Source organism: Sorex araneus, chromosome 9, assembly GCF_027595985.1.
Source record: "Sorex araneus isolate mSorAra2 chromosome 9, mSorAra2.pri, whole genome shotgun sequence".
In the NCBI taxonomy this organism is placed as follows: domain Eukaryota; kingdom Metazoa; phylum Chordata; class Mammalia; order Eulipotyphla; family Soricidae; genus Sorex; species Sorex araneus.
The window spans coordinates 1622106-1644177 of NC_073310.1; the positions used below are offsets into that span (position 1 = coordinate 1622106).

Here is a 22072-nt window from a genome sequence, read left to right on the forward strand (position 1 = left end):
AGCTGGGGGTGCGGGCGGGTCTCGGGGCCACTCGGTCCCGCCCCCCAGACACGCTTCCCCACGCCGGCCCGTGTCGGAGGAGGTTTCGCTTTTCGCTTTTCCTTTGCTGTCCCTTGTTTTTCCATCTTTGGCCGCACCCAGCAGTGCCCAGACCCTGTCCCTGAGCGCGGGGGCCACCAGGGGTCCCCTGGGGTCCGGGGACCGAGCCCAGGTCTGGCCTCCTGCTGTGCCCAGCCTCAGAGACGGGCTTTCCGGCCCAGCTGAGTCCTGGCCGAGTCCACCTTCCTCGCGCCCCAGGGCTGCCCCGGGCTCTTTGCTTGCTGCTTTCTTCCTGGTTTTCTCCGATGTTTTTCGGTGAGACCAGTCGCCCTTGGGGGGGCCGGGCAGCGCGTGGGGGTCCCGGGCTGTTGGGGTCTGTACCCCAGCGGGTCACTGCGTAGGACCCGTCGGCCAGGCCAGTTCCTCGGGGCGGTACCCGGGGCTCAGCGCTGACCACGGCCCCGCACGGCTCGGGAGGAGGGAGGAGCGCAGGGCTGCGGGAGGAGGGAGGAGCGCAGGGCTGTGGGAGCCGCCCGCTGGGAACCTGGCGCTCACGGAGCTCACGGAACGGGGCCGTGTTCGCCCTGCCACTCGCCCACATTTGTCCTCTCGTCCCTGCCACGTCCTCCGGGCCCGGGGGGAAAGCTGACGGGCCAGGCGAGGGTCTCCCCGGGCATGACCCGTGCCGGGTCCGGTGGCTGCGAGCCCCCTCTAACAAGCAGAGCCGCTGCCGTGCCGCAGCTTCAAGGGAGGGAACAAAGCCACGACGGGCGCAGCCCCGGAGGCCGCCTGCCGCTCAGGATTGGGGTCACCGGCTGGTTTATTTTTAACACCGACCTACTTTCCGCTGCTCACACAGAAAAGGCGCGGGGGCAGCGGCCTCCGTCCCGAGAAAGACAGTGCCGCCGCCTGTTGGGCACGGGGGGCTGTGCCCGGCTCCGTGCCAGCGGGGGGAAGCGGGGGGCCGCGCGGCGGGTGCCAGCTGCTGCCCTCGGATTCCAGCGAGGGGGAGAGGGGGCTGGGGAGGCGCCTTCCAGAGAAGCCTCCTCACAAAGGCCTGGCCCAGATAACCGGGCCTTAATGACAGGCTTCAAAACTGCAGAAATTTGCAGCCAAAAGGCAAGGCAGGGGCTGGCAGCAGGAAACGTGCCTCTGCAGAGGAGAAAGACACTAATTAGAGCCTCTCGGCTTGACAGAACCTGGAGCTCAGAAGATCTTCCCGAAAAGACCCCCGCCCCCTCCGAGGGGGCCTGCCTGTGTGGCTCTATGTGCACCTGTGTGTGCGCATGCCTGCTTGTGTGTGTACACGTGTGTGCACCTCTACATGTGTGTGCATGACTACATGTGTATATGTGTGAGTTTATGTGTTTGCATGTGTGTATATGTGTGCATGTTTATGCATGTATGTGCACCTGTGCATGTGTGTTCCTACATGTATGTGAATGTGTGTGTCTATGTGTGTATGCACAGTGTGTGCCTGTGTGTGCATGCATGTGTTTGTGTGTGCTTACACACATGTCCCTGCGCATATGTGTGCCTGTATGTATGTGTGTATGAGCATGTGAGTGCCCATGTGTTTGCATCTGTGTACACACATGTGTGTGCACACCTATGCATATGTGTGTGCATGTCTGCGTGTGCATATGGGAGTGTGTGTGCACCGTGGGCACCGCGTGGGTCTGGCCCCTTGCTGCAGCCCTCGGGCTTCCTGCAGGCTGCGGGTGGGGCCCCTCCTCGGTTGCACACAGAATCTTGCTGTTTACACCCAGAATGAACGCTGTGATCTGGTAACTTCATCTCAATTTGCAAAAGAAAGACTGAATTAAAGACAATGGCAGCGACCGCCTCTCCCCGAAAGGACAAAGGCAGAACGAGGAATGTTTACACTGTACTTTCTGGAAACCCAAATGAGTCCTGTTTCTTCATTTTCCAAAGTTCCTGAATATTGTTTAGGAATAATGTGGTTCCTCTTTCTTTTGTGCCTAAAACAGATGCTGGAATAAAATAATTAAGCCAAGTGGCATAAGGAAGAATAAATCAAAATATTAACCGTGGTTGTTTTCCATGAAAGATGATTTTTCTTTCTTATCCTCATTTTACTTTCCGTAGCTTCAAATGTTTCGAGAACCAACCTGTTCTCCCTCTCGACTGGGTCCAAACTGACAGTAAATGAACCCTTTGACCACTCGGAGGCCTTTGGGGGTGACTGCTGCGGTGGGGGCGGGCACGGCCGGGCGGCCCAGAGGCAGGTGGCTCTGGGACAGTCTCCGGTACCCACCAGGTCTGGGTCAGGCGCCGGGGGCCACCCCTGGGTGCGGGAGGCTGGCCGGGGGCTGGGTCGTGCCCCTCACTGCGGAGGCTCTTCATGTTCCTCCCGTTTAGCTGCAGGACAGAGCCGGGCGGTGGTGGGTCGGGACCCCAGCAGGAGCGGGAGGGGAGAGGAGGGTGGGGGAGTGTCCTACGGCTGCCCCGGAGCCCAGAGTGGCCTAAAACATTGTTTCGTCTGCTCTCACCAAGGCTCGCTGCAGAGCCAGGCAGGTGCTGGCCCTGCCCGTTCCCTGACCCAGCGGCCCTCCCGCCCCGCGCAGCTGCGGGCCCCAAGGCGCCCACGTGGGGGCTATTTCCAGAGCCGCCTCGGACAAAGGGCTGTGTCTGCATTGTGCGCCCAAGCCCCGGCTGACCCAGGACACGCTCCCGCCCCCGGATGTCACGTGTACCCTCTCGGAAGGGAGTCGGGGTCCAAGGGGTCCTCTGAGAGCAGCAGCGAGGCTGGGACAGCACCACCCGCCTCCCCCCCACCCCGCCCGGGCAGCTCCCGGCCTTCACCGCTGCTGCCCGGAGCTCAGGCCCCGAGTTCCTGCCCCGGGTCCGGCCCCACGGGGGCTCCTCGGCAGACCCTGGCCCCACGCCCTGACCAACAGGCGGTGCCAAGACCCACCGGGAACACCGGAACGGAGAAACGCCCTGCCCGAGCCCCCAGCTGCCCCCGCCACATGTGGGGCCAGGGTCCACGTCTGAGCATCTCAGATCTTCTCTCGGCCGCGACCCCGCGGCCCGAGACCAGAAACACCCACGAGGCCCGTGGACCACGACGGCCGAGACTAATCAGCCGCACGCGTGCCCGGGGCTGCCCCTGGCTTCGCAGCATTTTCCAGAGACCACATTCCCCACCACAGATCACACCCGGGACACGCCACAGCCACGGCTCAGACACGCCGACTCGGGCCTGGGGGATCCGTGTCTGCCTCAGTGCTTTCTGGAGCATCAGAAGCAGGAGTTCTGAGTGACGGGGGCTGGACACGCGGGCCGCCTGTCACCCTGTCCCACGGGGATGTTGAACGGTGACAATCCCCACGGCCACCGCGTGTAAACACGTCAGTCGAGATGGACTCAGCCTCTCGGCCCTGAGACTTGGTAATCCCCGAGCGCTCGGGCGGGCCTGGGCAGCCAAGGCCTGCAGGAGCAGAGGGTCCCGGGCAGAGGCCCCCTCGGGTGGCGCCGGACGGGTGTGGGGGGCTGGTCACGTGGGGGGGTCAGTCTCCCCGCACCCACCCGCCACCCCCGGGCGTGGCACAGGAAGCTAGGGGGGGGGCTGCTGCGTCCATGTCGCCGCCCCAAGAGCTGAGCTGGTGAGATTTGCCGCCGCTGGGAAGGAAATTCCCGCCACTCCCGGGGGCTGACGGACGCTCCAGCCTGGCCTGTCCCCCCGTCTCTGTCCTGTGGGATGGGCGTGAGTGGAGCAGAGTGGGGGGAGGGACAGGCCACCGCGCCCTCGTCTCCTCGGCCCAGGCAGAGCTGACGTGTCGGCGACTCCGGGCTCAGAAACCTCAGGCCGAGTCCTGAGCGTCGTCCAGGCCACCATAGACACTTAGAAAGGTCTAGAACCAGGGCTGGAGCGATAGCACAGTGGGGAGGGCGTTTGCCTTGCACACGACCAACCCCAGGGTTTGATTCCCAGTATCCCATACGGTCCCCCGAGCACCGCCAGTAGTGATTCCTGAGTGCAGAGCCAGGAGTAACCCCTGTGCATCGCCAGGTGTGACCCAAAAAGAAAAATAAAAAAAAGAAGGGTCTAGAACCTACGCCAGCCCGGACTCAGTCCCCTGCCCGTGACGGTGGGTGGTCCCACCGGACAGCAGTCCCAGAATCCCACGGCCCCGGCAGCGTCCTGGGGTGGACACGGCCCCCACGGCCCGAGGGCGAGTCAACCCTGTGAGGAAAACGGGCAAACTTGAGCGAGGGGACCCCCGGGAGGGCTCGGGGTGGCGGGAAGTGGGGGTGTCAGTCCGTGCTCCCTGAAGGACCAAACAGGGCATTTACTCTGGCCTCGGGGGCGGGGCCAGCTACCTCTCCGCGGGTGATGCCGCTTCACAGAAATCTCTCAGAACAAAAGAGGCCCCTGAGGAGGCCGAGGGGAGTCGCAGAGTCACCCCGGGACCAGATGTGGTCAGCCACGCCCTGCCGGGCTCGGCCCCTGAGCACAGAGGCACGAGTAACTGCGCGCTGCTGCCTGTGGCCCCCAGACACGCCACAGGAAACCCGTGAAACCGAAGGAGCCGGCCCGGTGCCGGGGCGATACCCCACGCTGGCCGCGGGGCTCCTGCAGCCTGACCGGGAGCGTTTGCCGCCGGGCGCCGGGCCGGAGACTCTCGCAGGGATGGCGCGGACGGTAGAGTCGAGATGATCCCAGCGTTTTTCTTTAAATAGCGTCGAACCGAACAATCCCGCGAGCAGATGGCACATTCCCGGCTGGCAAGTGGCAGTCAGAGACACGGGCGGGGGACGGCAGTGACCCGGTGGGCGCGGGCGGGAGGGACGCGTGTGCTTGGCCGCTCGCCCTCCCCCGGGCAGAGCTGCTGGCCTGGCCGCCACCCACCCTTGGCCAGACGGCGGGGCCGGCGGCTCCCTCCCCTCCATGCACCTCTGCGCCTCGCGCTCGGCGCCCGCTGTCTTCCCAGCTTCAGTCCGGGCTCGACATCCCCCACGCACCCGCCCTCCCCGCTCCGTGGGCTGAGGAAGGAGAAGAAACATCCTCCAGACTAAGCAGGAAGGAGAAGAGCAGAGAGACGAAAGGGCCAACGCGGAGCCCTGGGGCCTGTGCGGCTTCCCCGCCGGGACCACGGGACCACGTCTGTGGGCACCTCCCGGGTCACCGGGGTCCTGCTGGGGCTCGCAGCCCCGGGGTGCGGCGGGGGGAGGAGCAGCTGCTCCACAGCGTAAGGCAGGGAAAGGCCCCCAGTCAAACCGAGGACACGCGCGTCTCCTCCCGAGATCAGCCCAAGCGTCTGTGTGGAAACACGGAGACGCTCCTTGGGGTGAGTGAGCGTTAGGAGGAAGTCAAAGTGCCCCACGCCAAAGGGCGGCCCCTCTGCCGCTGGTGCTCCGGGGGGAGCGACACCTGGCTGCACGCGGCATCGGGGTGCCACCGGAGAAGCGGGCTGTGTGCGAGCTCGCCGCCCAGGGCGGAGGAGCCTCGGGCAGGGGGCACGTTGCTGCTGGGCTCGCCCGGCGGGAGGACCTGGGGGGCGCGGGGCGGGGGGGCTCATGGCTCAGCCCGGCACCCCCCCACGCTGTGGGCAGAAGGCAGGGCCGGGCCATGCCCGAGGGAAGGGGCCAGGCTCGTGGTGACGTCAGACGACGGCCTGGTCTGAGGGACTCACCTGCGGTGACGATAAACCAACCAGGCGGCGACAGGCGGGCACAGACCTCGACGTGGCAAAACGGCAGCGCCGGGGGCTGGAGCAATAGCACAGCGGGTAGGGTGTTTGCCTTGCACGCGGCCGACCTGGGTTCGATTCCCAGCATCCCATATGGCCCCCTGAGCACTGCCAGGAGTAATTCCTGAGTGCAGAGCCAGGAGTATCCCCTGTGCATCGCCGGGTGTGACCCAAAGAGCAAAAAAAAAAAAAAAAAGGCAGCGCGGGGGCAGGGCAGGACCTGGTGGGTCTGCTGGGAGGAAGGGGCCTTGCCCAAGGCTCCGGCCGCCGGCCTCCCGTCACCAGGCGAGCGTCCGAGGCCGCGGCGGGAGGCGGTGTCTGCGTGTGACTCCGGAGGGAAGTGCTCGGGGCTCGGGTAGCCGAAACCTTTCGTTTATTTCCCAAATGGAGCCAAAGGGCCCCGGGAGAGCAACCCGCCTGGTCCAGCCGCCTCCGTCCCGCCTTGGCACCGCCCGCCCGCCTGTGCCCGGCGCACGGGAGGCCTGGACCATGCCCGCCCCACCTGGCGGTGCCCACTGGGCAGCAGCCCCGGGCCGCAGCGCGGCACCTCTCACCCGGATCCAGGGCCACGTCCCCTAACTCCCGGCTAGACCGCACGGCCAGACGTCCCCGCCTGCCGCCAGCCCTCACCGCGGGCCAGGCCGCCCTGACACGCCAGTTGAGACCTGGGTCGGGGAGCCCCCGGGGCTGCTCCAGAGACGCCACGGTGAGGGGCCTCGGACCCTTGTTCCGGAAGGTCTGGACGCTGCCCGTCCCATGGCTGCCCACAGGACCAGGCCGGCCCTGGGCAGCCGCCGGGCAGGTCTGGCCTTCCTGAGGAGTGACCACCCGGCCAGCACCCAGCGAACTTTTGTCCTTTGGCCGCTGTCGGAGCCGGGCGGGTTTCCCGGCTGCTGTAAACAGCCCCTCCCCTTGCGGAACCCCCGTGCCCCACCCCCAGGGGGTTCGCTTTGCTTCGGCCCCTTTGGCAGTTCTGGCGCCGACCCGTGTCACTGTGTCTTTGGAGGATCTCCGAGTCAAATCCCCAGCTGGCCCCCGGCGGGGTGCGTGTGATGCGGCCCTGTCCGTGGCTGCACACACGCATCACGGGCTCAAGAGTGAGCTGCGACCTTCGCCTCGCCCTGACTCGGCGTCCTGTTTCCCCAGAGGGTTTCTACAGACCGTGGCTCGGAGGTCGACGCCCGGTTTCCAGCTTACGGTGGCACCAGGAAGGGGGCGGGACTTTGCTTCCCTGCAAGGTCACGTGATCCGGAGCCGGTTCCCGAGCAGACGCCTCTCGTCCTCTGAAGCGCTTTGCACCTGTGACAAGAATCCATTTTCCACGTGTGTGACTCATCCCTGCAGCCGCCTGGCCGCCGGCCGCCACGCACACTCGCTCTCGGGGGACTCGGCCGCTACAGCCTCGTCTCAGCGAGGGCGCAAGTGCTCCCGCCTCCTCTGGACAAAACTGGCTGCTCTGGCTTTGGCCCCTTCGTGTACGCTTGTGTCTCCTCGGCGTCTCGGAGAACCGTCGGTGGCCGCAGCCGGGAGAGCGCAGGCCTCCCGCCTCCCCCCTGCTCCCTGGGGTTTTGCCTCTTCTCCCCCGGGTGTCTCTGAATCCGCGTCCTCCGTGGCTTGAAGGGGTGCCGTGGCCCAGTTCCGTCCCCGGGGTCGCTGGGAAAGCAACCCTGACCCTGACTTGCCGACGACCGTCTGGACTGGGACCGGGACATGTTCGAACCTGACCCAAACTGTGGTCAGCTCCGCCCAGCGCCCCGCCCGCCCGCCCGCCCGCAGCTCTGAGGGAGACCGGCTCTGCCTCAGGCTGCGCCTGGACCCCTGTGCCCCAGGTCGGGACCCTCCAGCCCCAGCCTCGCCCCTGCAGAGGGGCCTCGCTGAGCCCTCAGAGGCGGGAGCAGGACTCCTCCTGCTCCAGGTGGCTCCTTCAGGGTGCACTGTGCTGGCACACTCACGGGCACATGCACGTGCACACTCACACACACTCAGACACACGTGTACACACAGACACACTCAGATACGTGTGTACACACAAACACATGTGCATATTCACAAAGACACACTGAGACATGCATGCAGACACACAGGCACACACATGCATGCTCACACACATGCACACTCTGACATGCATACACACAGACACACACTCATAGACACCTGTGCACACTCACACACTCAGACACACACTCACAGACACACACTCACACTCAGACACACATGTGCATACTCAGAGACACACTGAGGATATGTGCACACTCACAGATGCACAGGCGTACATACTCACAACACACTTGTGCACACTCAGACACATGCACATACTCAAAGACACATATCTGCACACTCATAGACACCATGCACTGTCACATGCACACATGTGACATGTGTTATATTTTACTATAAAATACTGAAGACACATGTGTGCATACATAAACATACATTTGCAACTCACAGGCATACATATGCTCATACAGAAGCATGCACGCACCTGCACACATGTTGTCACATGTTCTCAGACACCTATGTTCATATACACACATGTTCACACTCACAGGCACACAAGAGCTCATACGTGCCCACATGTCCACACATGCTCCCACGCTGACCTGCACGTTTGGCCTGCCCCTGGAGACTGGCCCCCCGGCTGTCCGGAGGCAGAGCCGAGCTCCCACATGTGCTGAAGCATGGCCCTACCAGTCAGGACATGACCGACCCGGGCTCACTCTGCGCGGGAAACGCCTTCTCGCACCTTCTCACGGAGGTGACGTCGGTTCCACAGTTCGAAGGCCTGGGAGGGCGTCTGCCAGGCCCAGGGGCACGGCCACTCCGCCACGCGCCCACCTACATCTGCCACGGCAGCCGGCCTGCACTCCGAGGGCGCTCTCCGCTCGTCCTGGGGCCCGTCACGGGGCAGGTGATGCCACACTGGCCGCGGGCCGCAGGACGGCTGCCGGTGAAGTCACCGCGTCCTTGTTACTCAGCGAAGTGCAGGCCCAGGGCCTCTGGGCAGGAGCCGTCCCGCCTCCAGGGCACACCGTGGAGAGCAGAGGGACATCTCTGCCGCCGCTGGGGTCAGACGCCTCGCGCACTCTCACTGTGCCGAGTGAGGCGTTTCGGGTGCAAAGGCCCTGAGGTCAGGACAGCAGTGTGGCTGAGGGCCGCTGTGTGGTGCTGGACGCAGCCTGGGAGTGATGGACAGGCGCAGGCTGGACCCTCCGGGAGCCGCCCGCCCTGCTCTGCCCCTGCTTCTCTCCCCGCCTCCACCCCCTCCCTCCCTCCCCTGCGCAGCGACCTGGCTCACACCCCGCCCGGGCTGGGAGGCCATCCCTCCAGGACTATCCCCGTGGCAGGCGCACGTGAGGGAGAGCGGGTGCGGGTGCCCGTACGCCCTTGGCAGGCCTCAGAGGTGACGGGAGGGGGGGGTGCCCCACCCAAGACGCCCCTCATCTCGCCGCAGGCTGAGGCGTATTGATCGGGGGCTGGGCGTCTCCCGCGGGCAGCCCATTACTCAGCCTGCTGCTCACCCGGGTGAGCGTGACAGATGGGCCCGCGCCCGCCTCCTACTCGGCCTCCTGCGACTGCAGCTCGACTCCCGCGGCCAGAGGCGCCCCCTGCCCGGCTCCTGGGCGTCCCTCACCCCTCCCCGGCCCTCTCGCCCCTCCCTGGGCGGCCTGGAGCTGGTCTGCGGGGGCTGCACCGCAGGAGCCGCAGCAGGGGGCCGGGCACACGGGGAGGGCGCGGCAGCCTGAGGACTCGCCCTCGGGCCCCGGGGTGGGCAGAGGGGGGCACGGCCGCAGCCTTGGGGGCTGGAAACGGTGACCAACCCTCTCCCACAGGCCGGCTCTGCGGCGGCTCGAGAGCACGGAAGCCAAAGAAAGTTCTGGAAGAGTTTGGGGTGAGGGGAGAGGTTCCAGGGCGGGGCGTGGCACACAGGGGGCCTGGGTTCAATCCCTGGTGCCGCAGTCAGGAGCACTGTGGGAGCGAGCCCTGAGCAGGGCCAGTGCGGCCCCTCAGAGATACCCAAGACGCTGTTTCCTCCTGCAGGTGCCAAACCGGGTGTTCGAGGGAGGCCTGGCCGCTCCCGGCTGGGCTGGGCGCAAGGGCCCCACGCGGGCACCATGTCCAGGCAGCGCTCGCCTGCCCCAGGCCCCCGACTCACCCCCAGCGGGGCGGAGTGAGTCCACAGGGGCCTGCGGCAGGTGACTCATCCCCTCGTGCTCTCTGCCGGCCCCGGGGGCTCCTGACCTCCCGCCCTCCCCGCCTCGCCCCTGCGAGTGGAGGCAAAAGCGCTGAATGGGCAAAGTGTCTTCGGGAACGCCAAGGTCAGCGCGGCCGAGCCTGGCGTGCGGCAGGCCGGCTGCTGGCGACCAAGTGTGGGGCCGAGAGCCTCGAGTCACCGCCTCCCTCACACAGACGCCCTGTTGAGGCGCCGCTGCCACGGATTACGGCGAATTCTTTCTATCGACGTCCCAGATGCTGCGTCCCGGGACACGCCCGGGACACGCCTGGGACACGCCCGGGACACACCCGGGGCTCAAACATGGCCGGGCCGTGAGTGGTGGGATTGATATAGAATGAGGGACTCCCCACCCCTCTCTGTGGTTTCGATGCTTCTTTGGTGCCGGCGGTTTTGGTTTTCAGCCGCACCTGGCAGTTCTCGGAGACGCCGGGCTTAGCAGTGCCCAAGTCCACGCTCAGCCCCGCGGGGGGCCAGGGCGGCGTCTGGACCACCGTCTCCCGACACACCCAGGACTGCTCCCCCCACGCCTCGCCACCCCAGGGCCCACCAGGGCAGCACCCCCGGGACCTGGGCCAAGCCCCAGCCGGGTCCTGCTCCCGAGTCAGCTCAGGGGGTCTGTCGGCGCCAGGCTGTGCTGGGGGCTCCCGCCCGGAGAGAGGGAGCCAAGTGCGCGGGCAGAGCGGCCCAAGGCCCGGCCTGAAGAATCGTACTTGCTGCCGAAGGCTGCATGGAGGCGCCCGCAGGCCTGGCGGGCGAGAGGCGGGCGAGAGGCGGGCCCACCTCCAGCCGTGCCTGGGTCCCGGGCCCCTGGGCGTGTGCGGTGAAGGTCCGAGGGGTGCGGGAAGGCTCCCGAGGCAGCACCACCCGCCCGCCCACAGCCTGCGGGAGGAACCAGGCGTCTGTCTCTCTGCGTCCCAGGGGCTTCGGGGGTCCCCGCCACCCAGGCCCACCCACGGCAGCTCCGGCTCCCTGGGCGGAGAAGCATCTCCCAGCGGGGCGTGCGCAGGGTGGGGACTGGGCCGCGCCGCCCCCAGCCACACGGTTACTCTGCCGGGCCAGGCCCGGGATCCAGGAGCGAGAGGGCAGAGAGGGGCCCGGCAGGGGGGGCCTGTTCGTGTGTCCCCCAGCCCGTGAGGTGAGCGACGAGGCGGAATCACCCCCCAGACAGTCTCCGGGCCCCCCCCCCGACCCTCCCTCTCGGGAGCACGGAGACCCCGGGATGCGGCTGAGCTTCTCCGGACACTCGGCACCGACGCCGGCAGAGGCCCCGCTGGGAGTGAAGGCTGAAGGCGCTCAGGGCCGGGGGCCGCCTCAGGTGACCCCCGAGCTCCCAGCCAGGTCACCGTGGCTCTGGCCTGTCCTTGGCCCATCGGGTCTGAGCTGCGTCTGGCCCAGTGACCAATGTCTGTCCGAGGAGCCCCTCACACCCAGACCGTGAGACAGAGCGAGCCCGGGGGGCGGGGGGGGCAGGGCACGGCCGGTCTCAGCCCCCGCCTGTGGGAAAAGCCCAAATCGAGAGAGTAAGGGGGGACGCGGGGGCTGGGCATGCGGCCGACCCTGAGCACTGACTCCCCGGCCCGGGAGGGGAGGAATCACCTCAGGGCCCATTGCCAGCGGCTGGAGCATCACACAGGCCTGGCGCAGACTCACACTTGCTCCCCGTCACAGCCCCGGGCTCTCCGGCGACCGTGCCGGGCAGCTGGGGCGGGTGCAGGGGTCCGAGTCAGGCCCTGCGTACGCGCCAGCCCCTCGGCACCTCCGTGGAGCAGACATTTGCGGGGTCGCAGTCACGGGAGCTGCCAGAGTCGGGGGTCCGAGAGCATGTTCCGTGGGGCTGGTGGGAGCTGGTCCTTTACTTGGGGAGATCTGGGCATGAGGCTCAGAAGCACCGTCCGTAACCTGAACAGGGCCGTGCGTAAGGAGCTTCATTCCCTGCTCCCTGGGCTCTGCCCGCGGTGCTCCGTAAGGACTAATGTCTCGGAGCGTGGCGGGCGGCGTCGCGTCTAATAAATCCCGTGGAGCCGGCAGTGCCGAAACATTTCCAAGGCTTCTAAAATATTACTGGTCAATACCAAATTTGTCATAGACCTGCCCTCCCTCTGGGAACGGCCCAGGCACTAATTCCGCATCGCCCCTTGCAAACGGCCATAATTCACGGTTACCGCGGGCGGGAATACAGGGGCTCAGTCGCGTCGAGTGCGGGGTTGGGTGGCTTTGATGGTCACACAGAGCTAGTTACAGCATCTCCTTCTCGGCCTGTCGGGGCCCTGCCAACCGCCGGCCGACGAGTTGTGACCGACACTGAGCACTGTGAGGGGAACACAGAGGACGCAGGGAAGCCGCTTGCTCCGCCTGACCAGCCTGGGCCAGGGCAGGCGGGCGCGGGCCTGAGCTCTGCCGGGCGTGGTCCAGACACAAACTCAGAACCAGACAGTCCATCCTGGCGCTGGAGAGACAGATGGGCACCAGCAGGGGGCGCCCCAGCACAGTCGGCCCCCAAAACAAACTGGGGGGCGGAGGGGCGGTGTGAGGATCGAGGGGCGGGAAGGCACACAGAACCTCCGGCAGGGCGTCTGCGCCCCGAGAGGCCAGCCCCGCTCAGCTCAGCGCGGCACACGGGGCCTGGCGGGGACCAGAACTGGGGCGGGACCAGCACCATCAGCAGCTGCCGGGCCGGAGACACAGGCCAGAGGCCCCTGCGGACAGCCCCGCCCCAGGCAGGGCACCTGGACACGCTGGTCTCAGGGGGAACAGAAACGCGTCTGCTGAGGCCTCTGGAAAGTGGCCCTGGGGCACTGAGGCCGGGCGCGGGTCCTAGAGACCGAGGACAGAGACTGTATCAGGAATGCTTGGGGCTGACTCCCGGCTCTGTGCTCAGGGCTGACTCCTGGGGCTGTGCTCAGGCTGACTCCCGGTTCTGTGCTCTGGGCTGACTCCCAGCTCTGTGCTCAGGAACCTCTCCTGGAGGGGTGTGGGGGACCATGTGGAGTGCTGGGGATTGAACTCGGGCCCGCCGTGAGCAAGGTCAGTGCCTCAACCTGTGTGAAGTCTCTCCAGGCCCTAGAATCCAATTTCTGGACTGGGAAATGCTGGGTGCAATGACAAAGCTGTGAGATAGAGTGACAAGGTGACGAGGTAACACAGCCTCGGTCAGGGCCGAGCTTCTGCTCTCTCGAGGGGACCGGCAGGGGACAGCAGTGACAGGGCCCACGACGGGGAAATATTTATTTATTTATTGGTTGTTGGGTCACACAGCAACGCTCAGGGGTGACTCCTGGCTCTGCACTTAGAAATCACCCCTGGCAGTGCTCGGGGGACCCTGTAGGATGCTGGGAATCGAACCCCAGTCGGCCGCGTGCAAGGCCAACGCCCTCCCCGCTGTGCTATGGCTCCAGCCTCGAAATATTTCCTTAATGGGGAGCTCAGCAGCTGCCTCAAAATAAATGGTCGATAAAAAAAAAAATTAAACTTCAGAAACCATTAAAAGGATTAACTCCATTTTCTCTGACTGCTAATCACCAGATTTTTTTCCAGTTTCCTGGTGCTCATTCTTATCGCAAGCGTCTCCATGTTTACAAGACGTCAGTGGCCGCGGTGGGGCTGTCGGGCCGTCACAGAAGGCAGGAGACGGGACTCGCCCACCCGCAGCCTCAGAATCCCCGGAATCTTGTAAGCCTTGAGAAGGGGATAAAGCACCCGGCCCTTCACCACCTTCCCGCGGGCTATGGAAATGTTTGCACACGGAAACCTTAAACCTTTCCCGGCTGAGCGCCCCCCCACCCCCCCGCCTTTCCGGGCCATTTATTTGAGCGTGTATCAGGCCGGCGGGGGGAAACTGCCCTGACATTTACCTGCACGGCTGCGTGTGCGGGGCTGGCGTCCCCAGGGCCAGCCGGGCGGGGGCTGCCGTGACCCTCCTTCCGGGCGGGCGGCTTGTCTCTGGCTGTTCTCACGGCCCCCAGTCCAGAAGCCAGAGAAATCCGTGGGTGGGCCCGTCCCACCAGACCCCACACGTCCCTCGTCCAGCTCATTCCACAGACACTTCTGCCCCCTACAAGGCAGGTCCGGCCGGCCCCTCTGCTCCCCCCCGGGACACGCCCTCGAGAAGGACACCGGCCCCCTCGAGGGGCACCGGGGGTGCAGAGGCTGCTTCTCTGCTGGGCTCCTGCTGGGGTCGGCAGCAGAGACCCCAGGGCAGTGCCCCCCACACCAGGGACACCCCCACAGAGGTGGCCACGCTGCTGCCCCCTTCCCGTGGTCCTGCTTCCGTGGCCACTGTGTGTCCGGGGGGCGCCCAGCGGGGGTGTGTCTGGGGGCGCCCGGGGGGGTGTCGGGGGGCGCCCAGGGGGGTGTGTCCAGAGGGCACCCAGGGGGGGTGTTTCCGGGGGGCGCCCAGGGGGGGTGTGTCCGGGGGGGCGCCCAGGGGGTGTGTCCAGGGGGTGTCCCAAGGGACAGAGAGGGGCAGAGTCCCTGCGTCACTGGACGGGCCTGGGCCCCCCCAGCCCCCTTTGGAGGAAGCCGCAAGCACTGGGATGTCCCCGGCCCCTGCTGTCACTGAGTTCGTCCGAACAGGGTCACCGAGGACAGCGAGGACAGGCCATGCTCGGCCCCACCAGCTGCTGGACCTGCTCCCTGTGTGTGCTCCCGCCGACGGTCACTAGAGGGCGCAGCTGCTCCCGGCCCGCCCGGGCTGAGCAGGGTGTCCATCCCCCGGTGTGCCTGCAGGGGGCGCTGTGACACCCGGCCCAGAGCTGGGCTCGGGGCCCTGAGCTGGGGACGAGAGCTGGAGGGGGTCTCGTGCTGCAGGCCAGCTGGGGCGAACTCCCAAGGCCGGGACCCTCAGGAAGACCCTTCCCAGCGTCCAGGTGCCCTGAGCCGGAATGAGCAACAGCGGACAGAGCCCCCTCAGAACAGGAGGGCAGGGGAGCAGCAGGACGGTGTCCGCTGGGGAGGGGAAGTGACCAGACCCCGGACACAGGGCTCACACATGTGCACACACACATGCACACATGCACAGACACATATGTGCACACAGAAGGAAACACGTGTGCATGCATGTACACCCCAGGTGCACACAGACACACAGGACCCATGCAAGGACACACGTGTGTGCGTGCATGTACACACGTTTGCACATGGACACGTGTGCACACAAGGACATGTGTTCACATACATGTACACATGCACACAGGCACACATGTACACTCCCGCACACCCGTGGTCCACAGGTCCACACCCGTGGACATGCACTCCTACTCGGGGAAGATTCCACTGGTGAAGGGAAGCGCTTCCCACTAAACCACACAGCTCTGCGCCTCCTCACCGGGGCCTCGTCCCGTTACGGTCGGACGGGGATGAGCCTGGCCCAGGCGCGGAGCAGACGCAGCCCCGGGCAGAGCCGGCTCCTGGCGCTCCCACGGCGGCCCTGCCACGGCAGAGGGACACCCACACCTCCCCCCCTCGCAGACGCCCCCCCGAGGTGTCCTCAGCACCGAGGGTCTGCAGTGCCGGGACCCGCCCCGGGCCGGCCGGGGGTGCTGCGGGCCGGGTCGACAGCGCGAGTTTCGGAAAGAAGACGTCCCGAGAGCAAATCTACATGCAACTCTTTGAGAAACTTGTTTGTTTCCATTTATTGCTGCACCAAAATTATTTCCATCTCTGGCTAAGAAAAGGTAAAAATGCGTAAGGATCTTACAGATGCGGAAATTAGAAGGGGCTGTCGAGGTAAGAACGAAGCAGCCGGGAGTGAGGTTCAAGGTTTATTTCCATGTTAAAAATGACGAGTTACCCTGTGGTTAGAATATACCTTTATACTGGAAAATGAAGTCACTTTATTTCAGAAATATTTCCAGACCAAAAAAAATAAAAACAAGGGAAAAGGGGAGGCATGGGGCGCAGGGGTAGGGAGGCCGGGGTCGTCCGCAGACCCAGCGGGCAGCTGGGCGCCACACCACACGGCCTCTGGGGCTGACGCAGGGCCGCCCCTCCCGTGGGGCCAGGCCTGGCTGCAGCAGGCGGGGCCCGTGTGGCGCGGGGACGGGGAGCCGGGACAATTCAGACAGTGCGTGGACGCCCCGTGGCCGAGCGGCCCCAGCGGGCCCCTCTCTGTGGTGGCCGGGTCGGCCGAGCGTCCAGTCCCACAGACCCGGCCTCGCTGCCCCAGGAGGCCGCCTTTCCCGGGTGCCCCGGCTGCGCCCGCCGGCCCGGCTTCCTGGAGAAAAGCTCCCAGCTTCCAGAGCCTCCCCCCGGGGCGCAGGGCAGGGTGGGTACGAGCTTCCGGAACCTTCTCCTCCCGCCTCCCCCAAGTCCAACACCACAGCAGGTGCCCCAACTCAGCCCTTCCCGTGCCCACAGGCCCCTCGCCACACCGCAGCAGGGGCCCCGGAGTCCGCCCCCACAGGCTGCCCCGGTCTCAGGGGCGACAGAGCCGCCCGTCTCAGCCCGACGCCGGGCGTGTGTCCCTCTGCTCACCGACAGGGAACACGCAGATGATACCATTCACGCTCCCACTCAGCGGAAACGGGGCAGAAACCTCAGTGGCTGGTGGAGCCTGGCAGAGCCCGTGCCCGCCTGTGGGCAGCTGCGGGGGTCCCACTAAAAGCTGCTCCCCGGCTCACGCCTGTCTGTGCAAGAGTGCATGTGTGTGCATATGCAGGAGTGCACGTGTGTGCACGTGTGTGCAGGCAGGACTGTGTGTGCATGTGTATGAGTGTGTACATGAGTGTGTGCATGTCTGTATGTGTGCATGTATGTATGTATGGTGTGCATGTGTGTGTACATTTGTATATGTGTGTGCATGAGAATGTGTGCATGTATATGTGTGTGCATGTGTGTGTGTGTGCACATGAACATGTGCTGGAAGGAGAGACCCCTCAGTCCTGACCCTCTGTTCGACTCAGGGGTGGGGCTGACGGCTCTCTCAGCGCCCAGCAGCCGTGTCCGGGCTGGTCCGGGCCTCCAGCCTCACCCATCGCTCCCCGTGGCCGAGCACTGGGGACAGGAGCCATCTTTGTCCCTCTTGCCGGCACCGCAGCCTGGGCTGCTCCAGGGGGCCGTGGCTGACAGCCAGGAGATGCGGCTGAGGCTCCGTGGCAAGACTGGCCGTGGCCTCCTCACTCTTTGGTCCGTGCAGGAGCAGCCGAAGCCACTGAGGACCCCCTACCCCTGGCTCCTGGGACCCCAATTCCGAGGCGCCGCCTCCCCTGGGCAGCCGCCAAGGGTGAAGCAGGGTCTCGGGATTCCTGCTGCAGACGGACCAAAGGCTCGGGACGCCCCCTCAGCTGCGGGCCCAATCCCCACACCAGTCTCGGGGCTGCACCCCTGCAAGGGAGGGACCCCGGCGGAACGGGGGGCGGGAGCCTGCTGAGGGGACAGACAGGCTGACCGCCCCTGGCTGCCCTCGGGGTCCTGGCAACCCCTTGCCCTTCGGGGCGGTTTCGGAAAGAGGCCAGTGTTGGGGGAACAGTCATGACGAGCCCGCCCCCCAGCCCGCCCGTCTCCCACTAGTAAACCCAGGCCGGGCCCCGTCGGGCCATGCTCCTCCGGAGAACCTTCGGGCATCCTCGAAACGCTTTGACTTCTCTTCCCTCGCCTGTGGACACGTGGGCGCTCGGGCTTTCCTCTACGGCCGCTCGGGATCCGGGGAGGTCGACTGCACGCAGCTGGGGCCGGGGGACCGTGACTGTTCACCCGAGCTCCCCCTACCTTGTCCGCTCCCCCTACCTTGTCCAGGTCCTGCTGGAGATGAGTGACGACGTTTCTGCGGAGACGCAGGAACATTATTCTGTGTACGGGGTGGGGGGGGGGCTGGTCTGGGAACTGGACGGTTTTCTCTGCGGTTTCCCTAGCGTTATCCGGGGTATTGATTCTACGTTTAGATTTCAGTTCGGGTAATGGGCCGTGGGGCCACGGAGCATAAATACAGATATGTCAAGGTCTCTGCCTCGGGAACGCCCCCCACCCCCCGCGAGTCTCCAACAAGCAGGAACAGAAAAGAAAACGTCTGTGGCTCACAACCTCTGTCCGCCTCGGGGGCTTGGCGTGGGAAGCGAGAAGGGGGAGGGAAGGCCCGTCCCTCGGACACGACGTCCAGCAACAAATGGAGGACGGAGGAGCGACGCCCGGAGGCGGGAGAGAACGGCGGGTCCCGCCGGCCGCGTCCGTACATGGCCCAGATGATAACGGGGCCGTCTCCCCTCGAGTGTCAGAAACAACTCCAGGGTCAAAGGAGCCAGGGAGGGGTTCAAAATCATATAAAAAAAAAAATAGCGGGCCGCCCCGGCCCCCTCCCCAGGCATCTGCGCTCAGCCGCGCCCGGACACGCCCGCTGTGCTTTACAGGGTCGTGAGTAGAAAACAGCGTCAGAGGCCGCTCCGGGGCCAGTGGCCGCTGGTCCGTGGGCGACTCGCTCGGGCCTGCGGGGCGGGAGCCGGGCGGCCCCCGAGACGCTCCCGCGGGCCCCCCAGAAGGCATCAAGGTGAAGACACACGAGGCACGGTCAGAGCCGCTCCTGCAGGCCCATGTAGTCCCGCAGGCCCTGGGGGTCGGCCAGCCCCACGTCCGGGCACACCCACTTGATGCCGTCGTCGCCGTCGAACAGGATGGAGTTGGTGTAGGGGCCGCCGTCCTCGGGCAGGATGGTGGTGTAGGACGTGAACTTGACCCGCTTCCGCTTGGGGCCGGGCGGGTGCAGGGGCTCGAGCGCCGCGTCCTTGTCGTAGGCGTAGTCGGCGGGGCCCAGCAGCGGCCCGGGGAAGGCCTTCTGGGGGCCGTCCAGCAGGAAGTCGCGCTCCTCGTACTGCAGCGCCCGCTCGCCCAGCGCCAGCGCCTCGTCCGAGGGCAGCGTGACGTCCACCGGGTTCTCCAGCAGCTCCACCTCGTTGCCCAGCCACACCCAGTCGTGGGAGTGCGGGTGGCCGCCCTGCTCGCTCACGGCCAGCCGCTTGTGCCGGTAGCGCCAGGCGAAGGCCACGCAGTTGGCCAGGAAGACCAGGATGGCCAGGCAGAAGACGCACAGCAGCGCGTACATGCCGATCTCCAGGTCCGTCAGCCCCCGCGCGCTCACCGTCAGGTCGCCGGGGCTGTCGGGGCCGGGGGACCGCGCCTGCCCGGGGAGGCCGGTCACGGCGTCGGGGCCCCCGCCCTGGCCCTTCTTCCTCGGCCCATCCCCGGGCACCCAGGCCGGGGCGCTCCCGTTGGCGCGGCCCTCTGGGCCGGCGGGGGCGCCGTGCGGGGCCCGCTCCTGCACCGCCCTCTCGGGGCCGCCCTGGCGCTCGATGGAGTTGCTGAGGTGGTCCTGGTACTCCCGGCCCACGCCCTCGATGGCGTTGGTGTCCCGCGAGTCGGGCTCGAACTTGACCCGGACGTGCCCTCGGCCCACGGCCAGGACGCTCTTCCGCTTGGTCTTCTGGCAGGCCTCGCTGATGGTCATCTCCAGCTTGACCAGCGGCCCCTGCCCCTCCCCCTCCGCCGCCACCACCGGCCACCGGGGCTGCGGGTCCACTGGGACGGACACCACCATCTCGTCCAGCGAGGTGACCGTCACCGAGAAGTCCTTGGGGTCGTAGATGTCGAGGGGCGTCGCCGAGCCGTCGCTGAAGAAGACCCAGGAGCTGACGAGGGCCTCCTAGGAGAGACGCGCGCGTCACCGCCGCCCCAGGCGCGCCCACCCGCCCTCCCGAGCGCGCCACACACCCGCGTCCGACAGCCCGAGGGCCTGAGGTGGGTGGGGAGGGACAGACAGACGGGCCGAGACGCAGGCGGCTCTGACCCCGGCCCTGGGGACACATTCGCAGGAGCGGGCGGTTCACCCCCGCCCAACCCAGGCCGAGCACAGCCCGATAGGGCACAGGGACAGCGGGGCGGGGACGGGACACCCGAGGGGCCGGGACGGGGCAGCACCTGCCGGGGCGCCTGCAGCACGTCCTGCGCGGCCACCGTGGCCACCAGCGCCCGCCGCTCGGCCCGGTGAGGCTCCAGGGACAGCGACAGGCCGGCCACCAGCTGCACGCCCAGCTCCGCGATGGTCACGCGGTCGTCCAGCACGATGACCGTCTTCTCGGCCAGGATGGAGTCGGAGAGCGGGGAGAGGACCTTGGAGAGGAGAGAGGCCGTGGCACGGGGGCCTCCCCGGGCCGGGGTCCGAGAGACTCGCCCTGCGTGGAGCCCAGCAGGGACTTTCCCGCCACCCACGGGCCGTGTGGGACGCCGGAGCCCAGGCCGGCGAGCTGCGGCCAGTGGACACGCCCGGCCAGCGTGAGGCCCAGCGCCAGCAGTGGACCAGGCGGTGGGGCAGAGCGAGGCAGTCGGCCCCATCCTGGGTGGCCGTTCCTCCTGGCTTGCCCCCGGCCCAGGGGCATGTGGGTAGAAGGGCTGGGAAGCAGCATTTCTGGAACGTTCTGGAATGTTCTCAAATGGCCTGTCACCCCACTGGAGACATGCCACGTAACCTCTCAAACCGTGTCACGAGGGCCCCCTGGGATCACGCACTGCCCACAGACATCAGGGCCACAGAGCGGGGACATGGCCAGGGAGTTCCTGCAAGTCCTCACACGGGCCCTCATGGCAGCCCCTCCCCCTGGCTGGCGGCACCAGGAGGACAGAGGCGGGGGAGGGGGGCCCTGGGGGGCCCGGACCACTGGGCAGTGCCCGAGAGACCTGGGAAGTGGCTCCTGCCCCCAAGTCCTACAAGCCCCCCGGGCCCCCTCGGACGCTGGTCTCGTAATGCCCGACACAGAATCCAGCCAAAGCCGAACTTCCAGTGTCCACAGTCCCTAGCGCTCACTGGGGCCCCGCCGGCCACGGAGACGAGACGGGCGCGTGCCCACGCTGGAGACACAGACTGCACGTGCCCGAGCAACTGGGTGGACAGGAGGGCGTCCCCGGCGGGCGGGCAGCGGGAAGTGTGTGGTGTCCGGGCGTTTCTCTGGGATAATGACGGGCTTGGGAACCGTGTGACCCACTTTCGAGACCCAGCTTTGTCGAAAACCACCTTGGGCGCCCTCTGGCGCAGGATGGGGTCTCTGTTCGGGGCCCAGTTTGAATTCTTGGTTAAAAACATACTGCGCCCAGACGACTGGTTACGGACACGGGCACATCTACACAGTGGAATACTACGCAGCTGTGAGGAGAGGAAGTCATGAAATTTGCTTCTAAGTGGCTGGCCACGGAGAGTATCGTGCTGAGTGGACTGGGTCGGAGAGAGAGGGACAGACAGAGGGACTGCACTCACTTGTGGAGTACAGAACATCACGATACGAGACCGACACCCAAGGGCACTAAGACAGGGGCCAGGAGGATGGCTCCATGGTTGGCGGCCTGCCTCGTGGGCTGGGGGAGGAGGCGGCTGGGATACAGAAGGGACCACTGAGTCAGTGGGGGTCAGAGGGATCTCCAGGATGGGAGGTGTGTGCCGAAAGTAGATCCAGATACAGACCTCTCAGTATCTGTGTTGCATGATGCCAAAGGTAGAGAGAGAGTGGGGGGGGGGGGGGGGAAATTGTCTGCACAGAGGCAGGGGGAGGGCTGGGATGGAGGGATACTGGGGACACTGGTGGTGGGGAATGTGCACTGGTGGGGGATGGGTGTTCAATCACTGTATGACTGAAACTCAAACAGGAAAGTTCGATAACTGCATCTCACGGTGATTCAATTAACGTGTGTGTGTGTGTGTGTGTGTGTGTGTGTGTGTATCAGCCAAACTTTAAAAAAGCGAACATACTGCACCATCTCTGCAGAACGATGCGGCCAAATCCCCATTGCTGTGACCAGGAGCAAATAACTGTGGGTGGATTTTTATTTCAGTTTTGTTTCTTCTAATGAAAATCTGTTTCCTAAAAATGCTTCATCCACCATTCAAGGTGGATCCGGGTTGAGTGCTCCCTCCGGGCCTGGGAGTGAGCCCAGTGGCGCTGCCGTAGTCGCCCCCCCCACCCCCGCCCTGTCTCTGCCAGGAAACTCAGACCTCAGTGCGAGGGGCCGGCCACCTCGTGTGTGTGTTTGATTTGGCTTCGGCTGGGAGAAGAAATGGATGTTTTCAAACTCCAAGTATGAATTTGAACTTAGATGATTAAAGTTGCTGACT

General features: G+C 65.7%; 1 protein-coding gene across 2 annotated transcripts in view; it reads right to left on the reverse strand.

Moving 5' to 3' along the window:
• Nucleotides 1-15583: 15583 nt before the first annotated feature.
• The window catches only part of TMEM132B (transmembrane protein 132B), a 94192-nt gene continuing 87703 nt past the window's right edge, over nucleotides 15584-22072 (reverse strand). For both annotated transcript variants that reach the window (XM_055147619.1, XM_055147618.1), the window contains exons 8-9: nucleotides 19891-20082; nucleotides 15584-19615 (exon numbers count right to left, since the gene is read on the reverse strand). In XM_055147619.1, coding sequence (XP_055003594.1) covers nucleotides 18488-19615; nucleotides 19891-20082 — 1320 coding nt within the window. In that variant the 3' untranslated portion in view covers nucleotides 15584-18487. The remainder of the gene's footprint in view (nucleotides 19616-19890; nucleotides 20083-22072) is intronic.